The 25124-nt window shown below is 40.3% G+C and overlaps 1 protein-coding gene across 1 annotated transcript in view; it reads left to right on the top strand.

The window, feature by feature from the left end:
* Positions 1 to 4023: 4023 nt before the first annotated feature.
* MMP2 (matrix metallopeptidase 2 (gelatinase A, 72kDa gelatinase, 72kDa type IV collagenase)) overlaps positions 4024 to 25124 on the top strand; it is a 34791-nt gene continuing 13690 nt past the window's right edge. The window contains exons 1-8 of the mRNA XM_010087329.1: positions 4024 to 4339; positions 8597 to 8823; positions 10261 to 10409; positions 12625 to 12753; positions 14339 to 14512; positions 20350 to 20523; positions 22532 to 22705; positions 23838 to 23993. Coding sequence (XP_010085631.1) covers positions 4196 to 4339; positions 8597 to 8823; positions 10261 to 10409; positions 12625 to 12753; positions 14339 to 14512; positions 20350 to 20523; positions 22532 to 22705; positions 23838 to 23993 — 1327 coding nt within the window. The 5' untranslated portion in view covers positions 4024 to 4195. The remainder of the gene's footprint in view (positions 4340 to 8596; positions 8824 to 10260; positions 10410 to 12624; positions 12754 to 14338; positions 14513 to 20349; positions 20524 to 22531; positions 22706 to 23837; positions 23994 to 25124) is intronic.

Genomic DNA, 25124 nt, shown 5'->3' with positions numbered 1-25124 from the left:
ATTGTCCTGATGATTATTTATATCTCCAGCCTAGCAACAGGTTTCAATTTAAAACATGAAACTCCACTAAGAATAATTCCATCATTCTCCCATGGCCTGTGCTCACTGACACTCTGCCTAACGTATTCCTCTGGAACCACGAGGAAATCATCAGCTTTTGATACAATTTTGGAATTAGTGACAGTAGGAATTGTCTGGAGGGATGACTACTCTGTCAGCAAGTTACCCAGGACACCATCTGAAGTCTAATCCTGAAGCTGCTGAGTGATCCTGAATCATTTCAAAAATAGCTTTCTGAAACAGAAAAATTATTTTACAAAAACAGCATGTTAATACACACTCGTGTCTTGTATCACAGTCAGATCTCCTGAGACACGTCACTTACAGCTCACAAGATATCGTGATTCCCTTTTTACTGTTATTACTGAAGTACATCCTCAAAAGAGGCATTTGCCGTCTCAGGCTGTGTGGTTTCTGCCATACAGTTCCTATTAATGCATGAAAGTAGGTATTTAAAATGCAAATCTGGCATCTTACTCCTAAAGTTTCAAACCTTCAATATTGAGTGGTTCTAATCTGAAACAAACACAGTAACTAGAGAGGAATTTTTTATCACTCAGGACAGATAAATTAATGTATACATCAAATAAATATCTTACCTAATATAGAAGTTATATGCAACATTGAAATTAATTTTTTTCCACAAATACATAAAGGCCATAGTTCTAGCTATAACTGTTCATTTTCTGTAGCTAATCCAGAGGTAGCACCTATGGAGATAGACAAAATTTCTTGTAGAGTGAGCATTGAGATAAGACAAAGGAGATCTAGGTTACTGTTTCAGCTCTCCCATAAAGTTGGTAGATGGCCTTGCGTTCCCTTCTCAGAGAGGCTTTGTCTTCTTTCTCTTTGTTTTGTACTGCTTCTCTCCTTCATTTTTAACTTCCAGGAATCACTTCATTAAGAAGTCACTAATTAATGCTAGAGGTAATCTCTTCAGTATGGAGTGTCAAGGAATGGTTATGCACTAAGCACTAACAGCAGCTAAACCATCAATCAGTCAGTGTCAAAATACCGCAGTTCAAATGTTTCCAAGCCCATCTCCCTGATGCTAAACTTATCTAGTCTGAACAGAAAACATGTCATACCTTGTCTTTTCAAATTCATCAAGAGTGGCAGGATGATGGAGTAACTCGGGCTGTAACACACCCCAGGAAGTCATCTAGCCCGGCCCCTGGCTCAAAGCAGAGACCTGCCAGCGGCAGAATCTCCCTGCTGTCAGGGTTCAGGCACATTCACAGTCTGGAAAAACAGCCCCTCTGCAGCACACTGAGAACAGGATGATCCCGTGGGGCTTAAAGAGAAATATAAGGAGATAAGAAACATTTTACCCCAAATTTAGTTGTAATACAATAGGTGGTCTGCTCTCACAAAGAAGCGTCACCAGTGTTTATTTTGCTTTGCTTATCTGCAAGAGGGCACCTCAGCTAGGATCTCATAAACTGCTACTGCTCTCGTGTGCTAAGGGAAGAGAATGCCTTTCACTGAATGGGCAGAAACAGAATATATTGGTTCACCCAGTACCCATAAATCCAATATTCCACTACGCATTATGTACCCTAATCAAACATAACTTGCTTAACCACTCACTAGCTGAAGTGGCACCAGCAAAGTACCTGCCAAACTGCAACCAAAGGTGAGAAACAATGCTTCACTCCGGGGCTGTATGGTTTCTCTCGCTTTGCTAATTTTTTTGAGGAAATGTATTTAGAAGGTGACCTCCACTTACTCTCACTGCCAGCGATGATAAGAAACAAAATACATTGAGATTTTCAAACTGCACGGACCTCGCAGCCCACTCAAAAGCTTCCTCATCCATTTCTGATTCGCCGTTCGTCAGGATACACTGAGAACTGAGCATTCACTGGATTTCAGTGAGGCTTATGAGCGCAATAGGAAGGTGCCAGGACACAGCTGGCTTTAAATGGCTTCACTGCAGTACACTTCTAAACAAAAGCTACCAAGCCATCATAAATTACATTAAAACACTTATGAAAATGATGTGGTTCTTAAGCTTTAAGATTTACAGCAGCCCTAGACCTACTACAGAGCACGGCGATAACTGCAGAATCTTACAACAAAACACATAATGTTTTTACTTGCTTAATTACAGGTGAGTTAAGAGTAACTTGGCACATCCATTGAAGGCTTTCTTAGCCTTTGTTCTCTTACAGTTTCATGTGGCCAGACACAAATACAAGCCGTCATCACAAACAAAGCAGGAGAGTCATTCCCCACAGCCACGTGCAGGGCTGTGGAAAAACTGGATCATATTTTCAGAACTGTATTTATTAAGGCAAGTCTTAGAAATGACTGTGGTTTTGTGCTGATGGGGAAAAGCCTAAAAAGAAGATGTAATTTCAAAGCAGAACCATTAGGGGAAAGTTGTTCACTGTAACTCAAGTGCCACTAGAATCACACATGAAAGGATGAGAGGGTATAAACACAAAGCTACTTGCTTACAAAGAAAACTCCATTCACATACGAAGTTCCCATAACTCCTCTTTCTCTTGAGCATCAAGTGCTGCTGCCCATGGCTGATTCACGCAGTGGCTGTGCATGCAGCTGCTGTGTTGTACGGGCAGCAAAGGCTCCTGCTAATGCTTTCTCTGGGAACTCCTCAGCCCACCTTTCTAAATCCTTGCCTTTATATAAGACTGTTCTGTTCATGGATGATAGGGTGCATTTAGCAAAACAGCTGGATATTACCATAAATCAAGGAACTGTCAATATTAACTAGTTCCAATTAAATAACAAAATACTACGAATAAGTACCAAACACCAGTAAACTATTTCCTTTTCATTAGCAGCCCTATTCGGTAACAAGAGTCATGTCCAGAAAACTTTCATTTAGTAACATTAGTGGGAAGCGGTGACAACCTTTGTGCTCACGTACAGCTCAGAGGAACCCTGATGGCTGGACTCGCGTTTAATAGAAACTGTTCTGTGACACTTGGCTGGCCAGAACAGTTTGCATTCATGCAGAATTGCCAGCCTCTCATCTTAAAGAGTCCTGAGCCAAGACCCTAGATCAAGGATATTCAGCTAAAAAAAATATTCCGCTTGTAATAACAACTTAAAGCTAGCAATATTATGAACGACACCACAAAAAGACTGTCCGTGACAATAGCCATATTTACACCAAAATGCCAGACTAAGGCAGCTGCACCAGCAGACCAAACTCCCAGCATAAGCAAACACTGAATTTTGTACGATTCTCCTGACGTCAATTAATGAGGGTAACTTCTGTTGCTGAATCTGCCAGATTATCTCTTACCCCGTAGATTAAGGTGATACACCATGCCAGCTGGTGGCAAAGCCCCAAGCTGGTTCTAAACCCAAACAAGCCACAAGAATGTTATTCAGAGTTCTGCACAGACCAGGGAGGGGGCAACGCCAAGCGCGGGTGAGCCCTGTGTACACAGACCTCCAGTTTGTGCAGCCTGAGCAGGAGAGGGACAAGCAGCCCCGTGCGGCTGTGCTGGCCCGTGCAGGGTCTGTCTCAAAATCCATAATCAAAAGGTTTGCTGTAAGGCACTGCATAGCAGTGTAACCACGCATGACGAAAGCAGATTATTATGTCTGTGGCAAGAAAACAGGCTAAAAAATAATAAAAATACTTAGCCAGGAAAACAATGTTTAGGGTTTGCTGTTTTTTTTAAAATTTAAAATATATGCAGGACTCTTCAAGCCAGGAAAACAATGTTTAGGGTTTGCTGGTTTTTTTTTTTAATTTAAAATATATGCAGGACTCTTCAAGATTAAGTCAGATTTTGCCTTTTGCTGCTCTCTGGCATAACTAAATGCTTTCATACATGCAAATGAGGAGAAATTGTGGCCTCTTTCAGCGGTAATAAGTATCTGCCTGTTGCTACCTTAAAATCACAGCAATCACATCTGGTAACTGCCCTTTTCTCATGTTTCCACTAGTTTTCAGACTTCCTCTTGTGGTAGCTTGAGACTGCGCATCTGGATGTTTTAAACATACAAAGGAATTGCTAGAGCAAGCAAAAGAGAAAACGGTGCAGAGAGTCAAGATGTGCAGATAAGCAACTGGTGCACTGTGCAGCTAAAGTAACGGACGGGCAGGCGGGGAAAACCTTTTTCTAAAGAGGAGAGCACAAGTTTAGGCAGAATGAAGACTCACATTGTCTGTGGATTTGTTTTTAAAGTACTATTCATCCAAGTATATATTTTTAACAAAACTTTAGCTGCACCATCACCAATCATTAAGTTTCCTGGAGACAGCACTCCCAAAACAGACAAAGAACTAGCAGTGGTAAGTGGTGTTTTCATTTTTGCTTCAGATTTCTGTTGTTGTTTCATAAGCAGATGTTTCTTTCTTGTTTCAGCTGGGGCTAAGGAATGACTGTAGCATTTTCTCTCTAGAGCCTCTGGAAGCGCCAGCTAGCTAGCAAAGGTATCAGCTTTCAAAAGTTAAAACTAGAGCCAAGTAATGTTTCCTGTCTTAAAATTTTTAAAGCTGGCAAAGTATTTTTTTTTTCCTTAAGTCTGAACATACAATATAATTTCATTAAATCGTTGCGGCTATAATCAAAATACTGCAATGGTAAGAGTGGAGGAGGGCAAATAAGAGACATTTAATTTTTTTACTTAAATCCAGTAGAAGTGAGGGCTGTCGAGACCACTGAATGCATGTATCACAGCTTGCAGAAGTTTGTTTTCCAGATTGTTTACTGTGCCTTGCATAAACACAGCTTTAAGGGACAATTACAACTGAAAGCTGGCTCCAGTTTCAGAAGCCATCGTGACTAGTTTTGACTTTGAAAAAAATCTCAGAGGTTTAAAGAAATATTTTTTTCCAAATTCAATCTGGAACAAAAAAAGGAGTTTGGATTTCTGTGACATTAGACAATTATAGCTGTAACTTTACAGCATTTTATATAAATATAAAAATGACATTATGAGGAAACCCATTTAAGGGGAGATTGAGATGGATTATCCTTATTTTATCATGTAAATTATAGACATTTCTCTTCTTCAGCAGTAAGTCCAGTTTAAGGAAGATTGAGATAAATTGTTCTTATGTTAGGTCATAGAGGTTTGAAAGTTGGTTGGTGTGCATCTTGGGAAAGCTTGCCAGGTTAAAGAAGGTCTGGGGGAGGGTAGAGAGAGAATTTCCAGATGGGAGCTGTGGTGGAAAGTTTAGGAAAAACAGACAAACTGACCTAAAAAGGGCACTCCTCAGCCTTTAACAAAACAAATTCACCCAAGGATTTGCCTCAGCAGCACAGCAGCCGGGGGATGGAGGGGCAGCGCACGTGGGAGAGGAGGGGAGTCCCACATGTCTAGCCGTAATTTAACCACTCTTAAATATCCCGTCTTCTTAGACACAGTCAGGCTTTTATTCAATCACAGCAATCCCCATCTCCCCTCACCTGTTTCTTTCAAACAACCTATTCATTATGTGTACTCAGAGGAAAATTACAAGCTGGTTTAACACTGCAGTTGCTCTTTGTCTTTCTTGTAGTGTTCTTGGGTAACGCTAGCTGGCTGCCCTTCCCTCACACCCTCCATCGGAACAGCCCCAACACGCAGCATCAGAACACAAATCGCTAAGTTGCAGTTGGACCCTGTTTCATTAATGGGCTGGATCAAAATTCCAGCTCACCACAGCTCCCTGCTGACTCTGGGGAAACTGAATTTCACAGCCTAGGCCAAGATGTGGTTTGCATAGACACTACATTTCTTCAAGATTCTCTTCTCATAGAACAGCCAGTTATGTTCATTTCTCATCTTCAGTAAAATCTCCATTTTAGGAAAAACTGAGAGGGGTTAGCTTTTTATTTAGAATCCTAGCAAGTAAAATTCTTTATCATGCCTCATTTTATATTTTTGGTTGTATATCTTACTCCCAGACCTAAAATGGCAAGAGCAGCATCCTGCTTCTCCAGTAACCTTCAGTTCTGACGTATAGTCTATATTACATCACGGTACCTCACTGGGAGATGCCAACAGACACATAAGAAAATTCAACAGCCTACACTAAAATGAAAACTGGGATAAGAACAGATCCTTCCAACTGGGCTGTTTGATTATATTCTTAATGTATTTCACATAATTTCCACCAGGCCTCGTTAACTATGATACTAGATAGAAGCTCAGTGGTAGCAAAGGTGAAACCATTCTGTGTCCGTTACTTGCCAGTGCCACAGTCTCCACTGGAGAAATACCAACAGTCACAAGAACCAGGCAGAGTCTGTGCTCAGTCAGTAGGTGGATGGAGGACCTTCTGAAGGAAATGGAGTAACATCTTGATTAAATCCTTTGTCTGAGTAAGCTCTGAACCATTTCCTATGCAGGGTAGATGAGGTACGCCTGGACTTAATAAAGACGTGGGGAAAGCCAGGCTTGACACAACTGCAGTCATCAAACGTCCTTTGCTGAATTTTGCTGATGTAGCGGCCTTATCCCCAGTCTCCTTGGTGAACCCCAGTCAATGAATTAGATACATAAACTGAGGCTTCCCTCAGGAATACCTCCTGGCACAAGGACCTAAGGGTGCAGTCATTTTTGAGGCTTCTTGCAATCCTCAGTTAGAAACAATTCTCTGACATTTCTGATATGTTTTTGGCAAATATACCTTTACCTTGTTTAGGGTGTTTTCCTACCTTAGATTTGTAGTTAATATTTTGGATACAATACCTGAAGGATGCTTCTTCCTCTGGTACAGACAGTTTTACTGGAAATATCAGTAACTCACAACCTTCCTGTTTAACAGCGTCAGTGGCAAGGACATCTCTCAGCTCTGTGCCATTCTAAGCACCAGTTTGGGTCACCTACCCATCAGTTTGGGAATAGCTGCCATTTGATACGGCTGTACCTTTTGGTTTAGAGCTAGGCATAAAACATTGCAAGCCGAGACTTGAGTGTGGAGCTCCTGAAATCTGTGTACAAGAAAACTGTAAGATTCGCTTTACTGGATAAAGCCTACAACTCCAGATAGCTTAGTCAAGCTGTTTAGAACCTGTGACTGGAAACAATTACATAGTGATAGGTTATTATCATTATAGAAGAACTCATTAACATCTTCATCATAATTCATTCATCTGCTCCTCAATGAGGATATAAATTCAGCAATCTAAAGCTGTACACAACCTAAATGGCGTGACTGAGCCTATCCGTGCAACAGTCCAGGCTAAGGCAACAGCCTGAGCCACACGTTTTCTCCAATTCAGTCTGGATCCAAGCACCGAATCCAAAACCTCTAGCTAGACAGCAGCCTGTTTTGTGGCCATATTTGTTAGTCTCCAGTTAGGAACAGAGTTGATGACGGGCTTTAGACAGTTGCTGAAGGTATAACTTCTTGTGACTCTTTTTCTCTTGAATGACTATATTTTTACAGCAGGTTTCCGCGTGTGCCAGAGACTGTCAGGCATTCTCTCAGGGTTGGTCCCTACCCCAAGAAGCTCACAGATACTGTGCCAGCCAACTCTGAACTTCAGGGAAAAAATACTAAATTGTTTGTGTGATCTCACTTGTGTATGGCACAGACGGTGGGGACCACGTATGGATAATCAGGACCACAGCTGCTTATCTACAGTTTAGTTTAACATAAATACGCGAGTGCTCAACACACATCTGACAGACATGGCTGCTGAACTGGAACAATTGCCAGGAACAGACTAGCCCACTGCTGCTCCAGGATTAGGGGAAGGAGCAAACAGCAGACAGATTTTTTTTATTTTTTTTTAACTGCACTACACCTGCTAATTAGGTTATACTGATCAAAATGGAAAGTGGAGGAGACTTGGGTGGGTATTATTTTAGATAAGAGATGAAAATAATGGGATTTGTGGTCATAAAGGATCAAAAAGGCAGGACACTTTTTTAAGCAGAGATAATTTTGTGATCTACCACCATGTTTTTATCAGAAAAACATTCCAGCCCTGATCTGCTGGCACGTTTGGTGGAGTTTTAAGCATGCAGATATTGATTGGCTACGATGTCCAGGCAACTGAGATATTACCAAACACCTTCTTCCTCAGGTCTTTGCAATGTTTGACTCAAAGCAGACACACACAACATTCGAGTAGCTTTCTGCGCTTTGAATAAACAATAGGTTTTTTCTCTTCAATTAATGTGGTCTCATTTGTGTGGGTGCTTTGATAACTTGACAAGTTTCTCAATAATACACAGAGTCTTCAAAAAAAATACAAAAAAATCTAAAACTGTAAGCAGATTTTATATATCATAAAGAAACCAAAAAATAAACTCATTTTCACTTTGTAGTCCTACATTAAAGCCCTAAATTCTATTTACTAATGTAGCAATTAATTAAGTAAAGGTGATAGCTAATAGTGGAACTGATTGCTTAATTACCAATGTGGTGTGATCAAGGATGGCTCGTGTAAGGAGATTCTGCTCGTCTCTCAGTCACTAATAATAGGAATTTTGAAAAGAAAATTTGCAAATTACAGATAGAAAGCTAACATGGAATTACAGCATTTATTTGTAATGATTAACTATTTCTCTTATGAAAGTTAAAGTCTTTGTTCTGTGCTTTTTTTTCAAGCAATACCTGAACAAATACTATGGGTGCCCAAAAGACAATTGCAATTTATTTGTCCTGAAAGATACTTTGAAGAAAATGCAGAAATTTTTTGGGCTGCCTGAAACAGGAGATTTGGATCAAAATACTATTGAGACAATGAAGAAACCCCGCTGTGGCAACCCAGATGTAGCCAATTACAACTTCTTTCCAAGAAAGCCAAAATGGGAAAAGAATCATATAACATACAGGTACTGACTGGTGATGTTGGGTTTTGGTCACATATAACCATAGCACTTTTAAGAACCAATCAAACAAGACACAAGCGCAGTAGCTGCTTAGCGCGCTAGACAGGATTTCTTGAATTAGAATCTCTTTGTGTTTGGATAACTACCAGATGCTTTAGCAAACCTCTGAAATTTCACATTGTAAAATTTCAGGAATAATTATCTAAAGATCAATTTTTATGGTTCTGGTTGAGAGATTTTGGGTTTATTCTTTGCTCTGCTGCAAGCATCCCAAGGGAAGTGGAGCGGGAGACCTCACCTGCCCATCTGCTCCGAGGGGACCGCAGTACTCACTGACTGCAGAGGCCACGTAGGAGGACAAACTCCTCTGCATTCAGCAGTCATGAAAATTTTAAACAATCGTATTTCAGATATATGCAGGTATGATTTAAAGAAACCTATTGCAATAGGTTTGGCATGCTTTAATTTCTTACTCTTGCTCTGAAGAGTTAGGGCCCAGCAAAGCTCTCATTGAACTCAGGCATATCTCCGGTGGTCCAGGAACAAACTTTTAGCACCAATGAGAACAAACAGCAGATTTGACTTACCTGCTTGTCTGCTGCTTCCTCACAAGTTATGAGTCAAAGCACCTCTTGTGCTGCGACTAGCCTAATAAATACTGAAAAACCCTGTGGCAGCTCTCACAGCCCGTGCTTGCTGATGTGCTTCCTCTGATTCTTCCTCCTCTTTAAGCACAAGGTCGTTTCCCTTACTTTGCGCAGCCCCAGCAGCAAAGAATTGGAAACTTGGCTTTCCATGGAGGTTAGCCGGCAATAAGAAGTCCAATGCACTTAAGAGTTTGTCCCTTTCTCATGTCAGGCCTTTGGCTCTATCTTACACGCTTTTACCTCCTGCCTCCCCCTGTACCCTATGGCCCGTGCAACCAACACACTGGTAAAGGATCAGCATGCACCTGGGATGAAGCAATATATAGCTAGCCACAAATGTGAGGGAGAAGAGTTGTTCTTCTGTTATTGTTAAAGAGCTAAAGAATCCACACTTGAAACTTTCAGAACGTTATTGAGCTCTTTTTCAGGCAAACAAATTTTAAATATCAAGATGTGCTTGTATGTTCATGTCTAAAGGGACAGTATGACTTGCCAGCACCTCAGTGCTGAAGCGAAACCCTGGATACTCTTTGCAAGGCCACCGCCACACAAGCCTTACAGCCTCTGTCTATATAATTTTCTTCATGCTGCTGTGACAATTCCAAAGGAAAATAAATAGCAAGTGCCACATCTAAACACATCTCTGAATCAAAGGGAAGTGTTTAGATCTCACGGGCAGCAGTGTTACCTCTTAACCAGTTTCACTACTCAGTCTACTCAGCATTTGGATCAGTAAACAATAAATACGGGGAGGGGGTCCATGTGTTATTTAACTCTTCCTTTTACCTCCAAGGATTATAGGCTATACCCCGGATTTGGATCCCGAGACAGTAGATGATGCCTTTGCTCGAGCCTTTCAAGTCTGGAGTGATGTCACACCACTGAGATTTAACCGAATACACGACGGAGAAGCAGACATTATGATTAATTTTGGCCGATGGGGTATATTTTTTCTGTTTTTACATGTGGTTTTGGTTTTGTTCCTTTCATTAATCCTTAGTATTGGAATGATGTACCTTCAATAAGTAGTACCCATGAGCCTTTCCAGCAAACCCTGTCCTAGTTTGCACTTTGCTTATACACGCTAAGATGGGGGATTGGACTAGATGATCTTTCAAGGTCCCTTCCAATCTCTAACATTCTGTGATTCTGTGATCTATTTTCAGTAAGTTTTTTTTTTCTTTTTTCTACATGAGAGAGAGAGAGAAGTAATTATACAATACCCTTATACTCTATTCAACTTTCCAAAAGAGAATCACTAGGGGCAACTTTTTATTTTTAAATTTACAAATCAGAAATAGAACTGAGAAATATTGGTACAGATCTTCAGATGATGTGAGCTGGCTTCCTGCCACAGAAGATAATGGAATGCCAACGTACTGTTTATTTATAGCTTCGTTCTCCATTTTCCAGTGATAGTGGTGGAGGGCCTAACATATTAGAGCTTAAAAATGGGCTTGTGACTTTCAGTTTGACTCCATAGCTGGTCTCTGCTCTTTAGCAGAGCAGAATGCAGGCTTTCAATGCATTCTTTGGTCTTGAGGAATTCAAAAACACAGACGGTAAGCTGAATTATGGTTTGAGTCCAGCTGATGATTGGCGTCTTGGTTCATTTTCATTGTACATACCTTCCCAATTTATTTTATTTTCCCCTGAAAGGATGTTTATAGCTTTCCAGTGTAAACCTGGGGCAATTTAACTTCTTACAGAAAGTCACAGAATTTTTAATACTAATGAAGATACTCGTGCAGCCAATCGCTTGGGAGGCAGACTTTGGAAGTGAAGTGAACAGTTCAAAGAATAACTGAGCTCTTTGTAAAAGCCTCCAGTTCAGCCTGGTTTTCTTTGCTTTTGCTGCTGATGAGCTGACCTCAAAAGCTTCAGAGATTTTGTGCAGAACTCAAAACTTCAGATCCTCATCCAGGCTGGCTTGGTTCACAAAAAAATAAATCTTACAAAAGCAGAAGTGTTTCTGCTGGTTTTCGTACTTGCTGGTTACAGTCAGTTCAGAAACAGTGGGAGAAAGACTTCTTCCACATTGATTCATTCCCTTCACGTTACTGCACGGCAGACTCACAGGAGCTGGGACATCCACAAGGCTTTTCGTTTATAAGCTTTCTCTTAAGCAAAGGATCCACTTTGAAATAAATGGGAATAAAGCATCTAATACACGTCAAAATCTTCTCCTTGACAACCGACACACTAGTCTACTGAAACGAATGAACTGAACGAGTATTAAGAGAGTGACACCAGCATGAAATCAGTGTAACAGAGTAGAGAATCAGGCCTGTGTATTTAGGGCTTCTGTTAAATGGCAACACATCGGACCAACAGGCCTGAAATGATGCAACTGGAGACGCTGGCAGCTGGCTTTGCTGCACAGGTCAGTGTGGTAGGAAAGCTATGAATACCAGGGTTATGCCCTTGCCAGCCTGCCTTACCCACATGTGGTGTACTTCCAAGAAAAGCCTACAGTGTAATAACAGGAGAGCTACTTAACCTGCTGCTGCCCCGTGAGCTGCCTGAGCCTCCGAGTGGTTGATGTGGAGGAGGAACAGGCTCATTCACAGGACTTGAAGCAGTAAATAAGAGCTGGCTTTCCAGAGGCTCGCTGCTGCAACACTCAGCCGATTTGCTTTCCTGCTTAAAGTAGCTAGTATCCTGCACAAAGAAAAGAGCACAGCAGTCTGAGGTGCAGCAGGAAAGAGTTGCCTGCAAAAAGGAACCTGCCTTTACTTTCCAGTCTCTGTGTTGGAGACTGATAGGAGTTATCTGAAAACACCCCTCACCTACAGTGTCTATTTTACAGCTCCTACCAGTCTCCATTGAGAAACAGAAGAGTGCAGGCAGTCACACATCTAATGTACAAAATTTCACTGTTCTTCACTGTCCTTGATTCCTTTCCACAATACTTATGAGATATAAAGTAACAACTGTGACAACTGCAGTACTGAAACTTCATGTTCTTTGTAAGAACTGGCTTCTTCTCTTCTGGTTCTGTCTTGCCAGCACAACCCACACCAGTAAACTCACCCACCAGAGTATTCTGCTGCTGTCTTGGATGGGAGAGTACACATGCTAATCATCATTCATGTACAGACTCTGACAGAGTTGAGGTCATTAGAAACTGCTCTTTTTTCTCTGCTTCCTTCTGCAGAACATGGTGATGGCTATCCATTTGATGGCAAAGACGGTCTCCTGGCTCATGCCTTTGCACCGGGGCCAGGAATTGGAGGAGACTCTCACTTTGATGATGATGAACTGTGGACTCTTGGAGAGGGGCAAGGTACCAGACTTGTTAATGTTTTGGAACATATGGCCTGCTGGCTGCTAGGTTTTCATGCTGTTTCAGGCACTGCACTAAATATTTTCGTTGATGCCAATAAGTGTTAGGGGGTGAAAATTAATTTATACAATTTAAATTGTTCTCTAAAAAATGTTTATGTAATTCCTAAGTAAACGTTAACTAGGATTTCTCTTCCTGTTCCTCTACTGTTGCCCCTTGAAAAACTGAGTTAATGATGGGCCTTTAGGAAGTGTGGGAAAAGTACAAAGCCACAACTATGATTTTGAATGCTTCAGTTCTCAAGGATTCAAACTACAACATCTCTACCTTCATTTGTAAGAGGCAGACTGGCCAGTGCTTTTCTCCTGACATACCCTTTTTAAGATGACTTAAGGTGTGGCTTCAGTTGTTAAAAATGGAACCATCCACCAGAATAAGTTTTTATATACTCAAGGTATCTGTCAAAAACAAATGGACTGTAAATGCTGCATTGTGTTGACTGAAACAAAACTTGACATCAAATAGTGGATTAAGAACATCTCCAAGAATCTGTCATACCCTTTAGAAGAAAACAACTGAGGTCCAGATAATATCACCCAAACTAGACAAATAAAACCAAGTATTAGTAGTTTGGAGCCTCTCTTTTCTGCTTGAACTTTGCCACAATCATATAGTACTAATTATAATTCTCCTACTGTAAAATAATTTGGAAAACTTAGAATAAGAATTCAAACTCATGATTGCCTTTCACTTCAAATTCTAGTTTTTTTCATCTGTCCTTCCATTGAAAAAATAATTGAACTTTAATACCAAACTAGTCAACTTCTTTCAGTTTGGCTTTCTTGTAACTTTAGCAGAAGCACTGATCAGGAGCTGGACTAATTGGACTGGATCCCTGCCTCAGACTAACAATGAACAGGAGGAAACTCTTCATATTAGTGGAAATACTGAACAAGCACCCAGTTAGTTACTGCCACTGAAAGAAATACTGTGGATAAGTGAATTATCTATGCATTAGCATATATTACAGCACCAGTACTTAAGCCTACACGTGACAAACTGCAATAAACCCCAGGATCTGGGTGTGTCTGCATTACCACCCTATCCCCCAGTGCCGCATCAGGCCTCGTTCAAGTCCAATTGGAAATACCAAAGAGGTTTATGAGGCACCAGGCATGTTCAGCTCATGCTCAACTGCTGCCTGGAACCTTTCAAACTATACTGATCATTTTAGACCTTATTACCAAAGAAACTAAATTACTAAATGTATTAACAGCATGTTTATACGTTTGTGTTGCCACAGTAACAACAACATATATGTTTTTCTGGGCTGATTTTAAGGACTAATCATTCTAACACTTCACCATGAGTAATATCCATGTAATTCTTTCAAAATTACCAGTTATTATTTCAGCTATGATCATCTTGCCAATAGAGAGACCAGAAGCATATTGAATTTCAAAGTGGAAATTCAGACTGCATTTCTATACCAGTATCCTCCAGGAAAAGAAGATGTCCAGAAACTGTATTTTTTTTTTATATCAGCTGGTGGCTAATTTCACCACCGCATTTGTTCTCTTCCTAGTGGTTAGAGTGAAGTATGGAAATGCAGATGGTGAATACTGCAAATTTCCCTTCTGGTTCAATGGCAAGGAATACAACAGCTGCACAGACGCAGGACGCAGCGATGGATTCCTCTGGTGTTCCACAACCAAGGACTTTGACGCAGATGGCAAATATGGCTTTTGTCCCCACGAGTGTAAGTAGATCATTCTTTCTACTGTTTTTTTTTCTGGTAGACTGTTGCCTACTTATTTGCCCATCCATTTCTCCTTGTACTTTTTCCACTTCCTTTCTGGCAGATTTAGATTTACTGTTCTTTAATGTCTCCTCAGTGTCTAAGCAGACAAAACGCCCTAAAGGCTCCCTTGGTGTAGGAGAGTTTGTACCTGATGATGACCCAGGCCGAGGTCTGTCTCTGAAAACAGGACTTACTGAAGATATGTCTGAAGCAATGTCAGCCCCATATGTACAAAGACACTACAGGTTGAGTTTCACAATCCAGGAAAGACAACCACCTTTTAGAGTAAGGATAGGGCCAAATTTGGAGATGGAGCACACTAACTGACAGAAATCTCTCCCTAGATTGCAAGCCATTCCACCAACAATTGCAACTGCATCTCTTTAAAGAGCAGTATCTGACAAAAACTGGCGGTCAAGGATGAAGCCCATTAAGCCAATCCTCTATAACTTTGCATACCAATTTTACCAACTGGTGGCCCAGGTCCTCTGAGGCTAGGAGACCATTTAGTGCAACATATTATTATTGTCACAAATCACCCTTTAAATGATCTCATACTTTTTTTCAAAAATTAAAAAAAAAAAAAAAAAAGATTGAATTTCAAGTGAGTATCTGAGCTGGTACAAAGTTATCTATATGTTGGTACATTGCAAATTGCTAGCCAGGAGAGCACTCACATTTTCGGAATTTAGATTTTTATTTTTAACACAGGTCTTAGGACTCTCGCTCACAAAGCAGCACCAACACCTCACTTCAGATACAGGAGTGACACTGTATTTCAGAAATCACAACTCGGGATCAATATCTGTACAAAACTCTTAGAGGGTCTATGAAAACTAAGATTGTACTTAATTTCTAACTTTTGGGAATGTGAACAGAATCCTCTGTTTCACAAGCAATTTATTTCATATTTGGAAACAATCATTCACAGATTAGACAATGTGTATAATGCTTTCATGTAGCCATAACTTTTTAATAATATACATGACATGATTATTATCTTTCAAATGAAATTATGATTGTATTTTCTGTTAAACATCAGGAACATGTATTTATATGCTTGAAAATGTTGATGAGTCTACTGGATACAAGATTTTGGACAATTTATTATTACATGATTGTTAATTTGATCACACAGCAGGAAACCTTTAGAGAAGCAATTAAGTATAATTGGCTGTATCGTACTGCGTGAATTTATCAGCAGTGAGAAGAGTAGAGAAGGTAAGGGGCTTTTAAGGCACTTGTTCTGGCTCCTGTTTGCCAGCTCCAGTGCTGGCACCTATATTTATTCACAGACATTCCCAGTATGGCAGATTCCCATTTTTTCCCCTGTACATAACCGACTGCCACAAGCTTTTGGCAGCAGGGAGTGTCTCATCGCTGTCGTTACCTTGCATCCTGAGCAGCAGGTCCACAGGGTCACTAAAACTCCTGCCGCTTACTGTGGTCATAACAAATAATAAGAGAGTTACAAAAGAGAATGAAACAGAAAACAATGGAGCTTCTGTTGTTCTGTTCTGTTGGATTCATGCTAATCCTGCTTGGAACAATAGTGCTAAAACTATTTATAATATTATGGCTACATGCAGTAGGTACGAGGAAAGAGAATGCAGGTTGCTTAAAGAAAATTAGGGATGCTTAAGATGCAAACCTAACAAAACAAGGCATGTTAAGGGTTTTGCCAGACCAGCAATGCACAAGCACAGCCCAAAATGTCTCAGGCAAGCCTCAGCAAGTACTGTAAAAACACATGTATGTGCGTTAATATGTATGTGTCGGTTAAGTACACATAATTTTTTGAAACATCAGAGATATGTGTATGTAGAAAAAGTTCAGATACCCTGTCTTCAAAACTTCTCTATTGTAGCCAAACAGTAAATGGATTCCTGCTTGACAAATTTTAGGTATTTCTCAAGTTCATTTGCAAGACCATACAGTTACCAATATAAGATTACAAATGTTCTGCATCAGGATGCTAGTGGTTTGCAAAGGTAATATGTTGTAGAACACAGTCTTCTAGCCTTAATGTGATTAAAAAATATTCTTTAATTTCCAAAACCCTAATTGCCCATTACAGATCACATCTAGAGCTAAGATCTACTATGGAGACAACTTTTTATATAAATATAAGGGATGAACAAGGAGGAGCATGAACTGTTAGCAGACCTCAGTTAATTAAAAAGAAAATCATTGTTAGTTACATGACTTTCAGAACTATCTTCTTTAGCCTAACATTTACTTCAGTAGATTATATGCATGCACATGCATATACCCACACGATCATTTTTTCCTAAAACTTTGCCATTTCCTTTATTCCCCCAAATCTCTTCTCTCTCAGGTTAATCCTTCCAGCTGGAAAGAGCAAAATTGGGCTTATTTCTTTAAAATACCCCAAATGCTCAGACATAGTTAGAACAAAATCCGGACTATAAGTAGCTGGACAAACCCAGATCCACATACCCTGACTGATACCTTTGTTATATCCCAAAATCATACAGGACTGAAAATGTAAGCAGGGAGACTCAGTTCTGGAAGTTGATGTTCCTGGAAATGCTTGTGTCAAGGTTTCTGAAACGGAACAGAAGGGTTTCAGCCTTTTGTTTCTGATGTAATTGTTTCGCAAGATCCTTGAACAGTTATGCACAGATGTTTCTTATTAAACACAGAGCAGCATTGTTCACTCATTATTCCAAGACACCATTTGCTAAAACCCAGCTAATAAATTCAGATAGAGGAGGATTTACATCATAGGGTCTGTGCTGGGGGCAACATTCCTAGTTGTTAGTGTTTGTTTCTCTCCTGTTTAATTCACTGAAGCCAGTTTCAATTCTTCCCATTATAGAGCCATCCTGCATACTTGGAAACTTTTTAAAAGCTATGGTATTGCACCAAGCTTTTCTAAACTTAATCCCAAATCTGAACCCTAATTTTGTAGACTGATTCAACTGTTATTTGTCAAAGCAGAAAAAAGGAAAGCGGAAAGTTATCTCCCTCCTACACAAATCTTACACAGGTGTAGGTGAACCTCTCCTTTGCCACATGGGATCAAGGCATCTTGAATCTCTCTCTTCAGCCAGCTCCACTGATACTACAGGAAATTTAGGCTCCTTTCATCCTCTGATATCTAATGTGTCCGATACCTGTACTCTACCTGTACCTCCCTCAGACTGCTCACAGTTCTTGTAGGCTGCTGCTTGACCGCTCTCCCAGGCAGAACCCTCATGAAGCTGCAGCCACCTCCACCTTGGATCTGTGCCACAGGGTTTTCAGCAGCCTTCCAGCCTGAGGTTTCCTTACATCACAACTGGCTGATTTTTCTGGGAAGAGCTAACAGTGCGGTGCAGCTCACAGATTAGTAGTGTCCAGCCTGAATCTGCTCTCACATGAGCATATCTTCACTAATTTTTAAAATGCTGAGCTTACCATAATGCAGGACAAGAGTCACGCCCTTTAAGATCCCTTTACAAGTAAACAAAGCTTCTGGTTTGCTTGGGGGAAACTGACCTAGTCTCCGTCTTTTACATTCATTTACATTAAAGCAAAGAATTTTCTAGTCAAGGCAGGGAGGAGGATTCGAAAACTTAAGAAAACATTGTTATTACCATCACATGATGTTACCTCAAGCAAAACGAAAAACTGCATTTTGACTGTGACTCAGAAAGACTCCACACAAAGCAGTAAGAGATTGACTTTCCATAAGGTTTGGTTTTTGCAACTTAGCCACATCTAAACCAATAAAAAAAGGCTATTAAAATACAGAGTTTGCCAGATAGAAAGCTGGAAGCAGCTCATGTGGTAAATGAGTCATCTAAACAACTCAGTTTAATTTTGCCTTCCAATTCTATAATTTCTTTATAAAAAAAAAATAAAGTCTTTCTCCAATCACGATATCTACAGTCCTAGTTAATACATGTTTCCTCACTTACTACAGCATCTGAGACAAATACAAACATTTGCAGCTTGCACTTCTTGGAGGCGCAGTGTTTGCTGCAGTTATCTTGAAGAGCACCTTTTGCCTAGAGCTAGGACCTCTGTGTGGCTGCTTCCATGTCCAGGATGCAGAAGGACACAGATGAGAGCTCGGCCAGGTCAGAAGTTCAGTGAACTTGCGTGTGTGAGTCAGGCCCGCAGAGCTCCACGTCCTCTCCTTCGTGGACTGGAACCTCTTCAGTAACTTACTGGTTCATGCCCCTGATACTGTGGCCAGTTACTGATTTAAGTGGAAGAGGCCAAAATGAATCATCTGTGTCACAACACTCCATCATTAGAACCCTTCCAGTCACCCTCCAGCCAGAAAAGGTCTTGGGGTTTTATTTATTACTACTCTAAGAAGTAAAGCGTGCCCATAACGTCTCTTCTCATGGGTGTATCAGACTGAGCAGAGGCAGAACCCCTCAAATCCTACATGAAGGCACTGAGGCTACCGTGGCTTTTTGGTCATCAAAAACAACAACAGCAGAGTTAGAAAATAACCTCCCAAGCCTTCCACATGCGTGTTTGGGTTTTAGCTGTAGCTTTAAACTGGGAGAAGGGAAGGGAGAAAGGTGTCCCCTCGGACACCTTAAAAAAGGCCAAATCATACATACTTTACACTGGGAATTCAAACAGACACATTTCATTCTGAGGCGCTGTTCTTAAATCTCAAGGGCAATTAGCACAAGGCTGCATGGAGGATTTTTTGTCTGTGTTCAGTGCAAGGCCTGGCCCAGTCTGTTGTCCTCACGCTTTCCTCTCACCAGCACACGGCACTTACAGACATGGTCCTGCCAGTCAGGATTCCCACAGCCAGAGCAGCCAAAAGACAACACAGGCAGATTCACAGGGTGCCAGGTGCTCCAAGCCACCTGCAATTTCATGTAATTCAATCTGCACATACATTTTTAAATATCAGCATGAGAGATTTTATCTGCCTCCCTCTAGCTATTCCAGAAAGGTTACTAAAATCCTAAAACAGATGCCGGAACTCTTGACTCAGTTTAACGTGTTCTCGTTCAGCCACGAGAGAGATTGCTTCCTCTCCAGGTTGAGCCATGGGGCCTTGTTTGTGTATGTGACAGACAATCAACAACCCCTAAAAGACCAACACGCCACGGTCAGGAACATTAATGACGCAAAAGACAGGAGAAGACTCCAATGTTAAGCTTTGTTGGAGGAGTCATAGTTGTCTTCTCTTGCTTACCTATTGAGTGCCTGAACCCAGCTTCAGGGATTCTCAGAAATTAGAAGCAAAGCCTGGAGGAACAGCCTACAGGGTACTATCTGACTTTAAGTCTACTGTATGTCAGCATCTTAAAGAAATTGAAAATGCACCCAGAAGGCTGCTAGGAAAAACCTATCTGGCTTGTCCACAGCCCTATACAAAGTTTGCCATTCTAGCTAAGATTTTTGATGCGAGGTAAATGAATCAGCAGAGCGCTAAGGAACGAGTGACTTTCTCAGAATCCTCTTTCCAAGTGTTGTTTTAAGAAGGGATATTAATCTTATGTTACGAGGCAGGGTACAAAGGATATACACAATTCAAACAGCTTGGTGGAATTTTCTTCATTCCCTGGTCATTTCTAAAGATCAGTCAGTCATTCCTTTCTATACACTCATTAGATTGTAACTTCCCTTGTCTATCTTCCGAAAACATTTCGTTGTTGGTGTAAAACAGAGGCTCTGAGGGTGAACTGCACCATGCATGACGGCTGTCTAGTCTCTGTCGAGACCCTTGCACATTCCCATTGGCACACTGTGATGCCTTGTTGACGCTGAGCATTACATATTGACATTTTTCTCTTCTGTTCTCCCTACAGCACTTTTTACCATGGGTGGCAATGGTGACGGGCAGCCGTGCAAATTTCCCTTTAAATTCCAAGGCCAATCCTATGACCAGTGCACAACAGAAGGCAGGACAGATGGATACCGGTGGTGTGGAACCACTGAAGACTACGACAGAGATAAGAAATATGGATTCTGTCCAGAGACTGGTACGAGGAATGTTGTTTGCATAACACAGTCTAATTTGTCATTGTTTTCAGTAACAAAAGTCTTTTTCACACCTTCACCAGAGCACGCGGAGTTGATGAGTTAGGCATGATTTCAGCATAGGCAGCCAAGGAAGGAGCTAGAAGAGGAGCGATCTGTGTAAATGATAGGGTCTGCCAGAGCACACCAAGTTTATCAGGGATACACAAATGTCGTTGAACCATAGGACTAAACGTCTGCCACTGTAGGATAATTAGGAGTCTGCCAATGCAGGATAATTACGAGTAGATTACAATTTGTTAATGGCCCTGGAAGAGAAGTCTCATGTGATGGTAGAAAGCATGAATAATATGTTAGCTTAATACTTACCATTTACACTTGAAAAAAGAAACCCTGTTTAGTGTGTTAAGCTGGAGTTAATAGATCTTTTCAGCAATTCAAAAGAACTAAGTGAAATGGTTCAGCCAGGAAAACAGATTTCTGCTTTCTTCACAATTTTTTATACTCTCAAACTTGAGTTTTATTACATAAAGGAACAAAAATTAATTTATAGCCTTGTATAGCTTGGCAGGTGTTCAATTTTAGGATACAGACTAGAGCCATAAGTATTTAGGCTGCATAAGTTCACTGTGGCAGTTGTAAAATCTCAGGTTTTTAACAAAGCCAAGGGGAAGCTACATTTGCCCTGTTGCACCCTGAAGCTACATTCAAACCTCCACGCACACTGATTTTTGAGTCTTTTGAAAACAGCCTAACCATTTGCACTAGGGATTTGATGTATTGTTACTTTTGATAACTGGGTGTAACCCTTCTATTTTACCTTACAGATGTTTAAAAAAAATTAAAGATCAAATACATTATAACTTGCTACATAGTTAAGAAGATAAAAATCTGTTCAACAAACAAAAGAACCAATATATCTAGAACCAACATATCCGAAGTCCTAAGCAGCACAGTCTCTATCACTGGAACCAAGAAATAGTTTAAGCTTTTTTTTTTAGCATATAAGGTTATTGTTTGAAGTAGCAGCATTTTTTTAAAATTTCTGTCTTATTAATTAATAATAATGAATGACAAATAAATAATAATAAATAGTTAGAGACACAACCAGCTTTGCCTCTGTGCTGCTCTGCTGTGCCTTCCCAGAAGGTAGACCATTATTTGAAAGGAACTGTAATTGCCAGGTAGCAGTGTAAGTGAATTTAAATAAGTCTTATATTCTTTTCATATTCTGTTTATGATACCTACTTTAAACTGTAATTTTAAATTTAGTTACGCCTTCTTCCCTCTAGAAAATACTTGTACAAGCATATAAAAATGTTATTTCTTATACACTACTGTCATATACTACATAGATAAGAACACACGTGGGGGAAAAATTTACAAGTTTCTGCAAAAATACTGGTTAGGAAAAAAATAATCCACATTTGATATCCTTTTCTTTAGAAAATGTTTCAAACCCTATGCTTTTAAACTATCAGCATAAAACAATTCCTCAGTTTATTTGATATGACTCCTCTTCTGGACCTTTTGGGGTTGTTTTTATTCAAAGCTTATACTTCAGTGGGACACCTACTAACCAGGTGGATACTCAATAACCCTTTAACCTTTCTGACACTAAACCTACCTTCGACCTGGTTGATACACACTGAAACATCACCAGGAAAGACCACCAAAAGACACTTGCTAGGCAGACACCTTTCACAAGACACCACTAACTGCTGCTTCCTCAGAGCTGTGAACACGAGTCAGAGGCTCGTTCTTACTCCCACCAAAACTATCGGCAAGTTCATGGCAACAGCAATGCCTAGACATTTTCCTTTTCCTCTTTGTCAGACAGGTTTTTTTTTTTTCAAATATTTCTTTTAAGCTTACTTCTCATGTTCTTAAGAGAATTACAGATTTTCTGCTTGCTTTCTGTTTTTAATGTGTAGCTTAGAAGAAGATGCACCCCTTTAATCTCACAAAAGGGATTCCCTTCTCACCGTGTTTTTCCATCATTTTCCACAGCCATGTCAACCGTTGGTGGGAATTCAGAGGGAGCCCCTTGTGTATTCCCCTTCATCTTCCTTGGGAATAAATACGATTCCTGTACGAGCGCAGGCCGCAACGACGGCAAGCTGTGGTGTGCTTCTACCAGCAGCTATGACGATGACCGCAAGTGGGGCTTCTGCCCAGACCAAGGTAACACGGTTTGTCAGAGCAACACAACGGTAACCGCATACTGAGCACACAGACGACATCACTCCCACGATGATTTCATTCTCACACCTATCACTCCTGCCTGGTTACAGTACTTCTCCCCAGCCTGAAATCTGAGCAAAACCCTACATTGAAATGTGAGACTGTTGTGGAAGAGTCAGTCCCAGAACTCATCTGCCTGAAGCATTCACATTTGCTAAAATTATAATGATGAAGTATCTTTCCAAAATACAAAAATTCAAAGCCAGATAATAAATAAATGTTTTTCACATCACCAGTTTTTCCTTCCAAGGCTAAAGGTGACCTATAGTATTTCACTAGTATGTAATAATTATACTCTGATTTGGCCAAATTAGAAACAAATGCCAAATGTAAAAAAATAATACATTTCTGACTGATATTGCTGAACATGAAAAACATGTTTAAAAAATGAGAGAGACGGTATAAAGTTCGTATGGTGAATATCAGTATTTGAAATTATTTTGGTTAATCTTCTTCCTTATTAACATGGGTAAGATTAAATACAGCAAAAGGCATTTACAAACACATGCTAGATTCAGGTTTTTCTTCTATAAGAAAAATAACTGCCAAATTTCAGAGACTGTTTGGGCGTAACTGCTAAAATGTCATCCTATGATAAAAGGTTTTTTTTAACCTAACAATATTTGGTACAACAGTGCTGATTCAGGCTCTGTTCACAGACACACAGGTTTACAGACCTGTTCATCACCTGCATGAATTTCATGATGAAAAGAAAGATCTGAAGTCTAGATTGCAAGTTTAATTCTTCTGTGCTTAAAAAAAAGTCTGATTTTATTTGCTACACTTGCTTTTTTTCACAGAAGTATTAAGGCTGTGGTCAAAGTCACTGGCATGTGAGACAGCAGCAAACACCAGCTACAGCAGAGCTCTTAGAATCTCTCTAATGAAATGTCATTTCTGGCGCTACGTATGACATTCACCATTGGAGGCTGTAAATACTAATCGTGACATTTATTATTGGGAGATTTTTGATGGGGAGCAAGGAAAATAAAATCGTAAGACTATGAATAACCTGCATGGTACCCGTGTGTTTAGGTGCAAGCAGCTAACACTACCTTGCTGTGTTATTTAGGGTACAGTCTCTTCCTGGTTGCCGCTCATGAATTTGGCCACGCTATGGGACTGGAGCACTCGGAGGATCCAGGAGCTCTTATGGCCCCTATCTACACCTACACCAAGAACTTCCGACTTTCTCAGGATGATATCAAAGGGATCCAGGAGCTATATGGTAAAGTCCTCCCCCATCAGCAGAACTCCTCAGAAAAGCGTGCAGCACAGGCTGAAATCCGGGACTCCAAACTTGCAGTAAATTACATACTGCACAATACCACCAACGCCAGACACCCTCTGTTCCTCTCTCCCTGCTTCCTTCGTGTTATTACCAGGGCTCCTACTTCAATCAAATATCACCATTTAAGGATGAGGGGTCCCTAAATTTACTGAACTAACAGGAGCCCCAAAACTCCTTTAGATAAAAATTTCTAAGGCCTTTACTGGGACAACAAACTGCCGTGCTTCTCTCTAGCCCCCGATGTGGGTGGGTGTGGGTGTTATTGCCTACAATACTCTGAGCTTCCCAGATTGCAACTCCCCGTAAGAGGGGAAGGTTGTTGTTTCCTGGCCCGGCTTGGAAACCGTTCACATTGCCTTCCCACAACAATTCAAGCTGTACTGTCACAATGACATTTGCAGAGAGTGTGCGGGAGCTGGTATTTTGACATAAACGTATTTGGCAAGCTCATGGAGAAAAAAGGATTTAAGTATTTTTATGTTGGTACATCTTTAAAATTTATTATTTTCTCCACAGATACTCTTATTAAAATGCATAAGTACTATGATGATTTAAGTTCCTTTCATATTTTTTCTACCTTGTAGAGGCACAAGTATACTACAGTCAGTTAAGCAGTCAAAGAAAATCTATACCATTTCCCTTCCTGTACTTTTCACTTTTCTGCTGAGATATCTTCCTAATTGTAAGTGACTATATTCTAGAGTATTCAACACCTTAGAAATGATAATAAGAATATACCAAAATGATTACCACATGAGACACCTTTTTATCAAAAATCTGATTTGAATCTTCATTTTTGCCTTGTTCTAAGCTGCTTTAATTAAGACTGGGAATTGAGACACGGGCAAGGTTAAGTGAATTTTCTAAGCTTTCACAGCATATCTTTGATTGAGTTCAGTGCTCACGGCACACTTCAAAATCTGATACAAAACCATCTTTCCTGCCTCTTTATAATTGATATAACCCTTCACAAACTACTTTCTATATAAAACAAGTATTCAAAAAACCCTTTATTTTCTTCTATTATTATTCTCTCAAATCAGCAACACTCCACTTTGTTTCGTGCAG

This window comes from Pterocles gutturalis, unplaced genomic scaffold (genome assembly GCF_000699245.1).
Source record: "Pterocles gutturalis isolate BGI_N339 unplaced genomic scaffold, ASM69924v1 scaffold5866, whole genome shotgun sequence".
In the NCBI taxonomy this organism is placed as follows: domain Eukaryota; kingdom Metazoa; phylum Chordata; class Aves; order Pterocliformes; family Pteroclidae; genus Pterocles; species Pterocles gutturalis.
The sequence above is the reverse complement of the archived record's forward strand: the minus strand, read 5'-3'. Positions and strand labels throughout refer to the sequence as shown.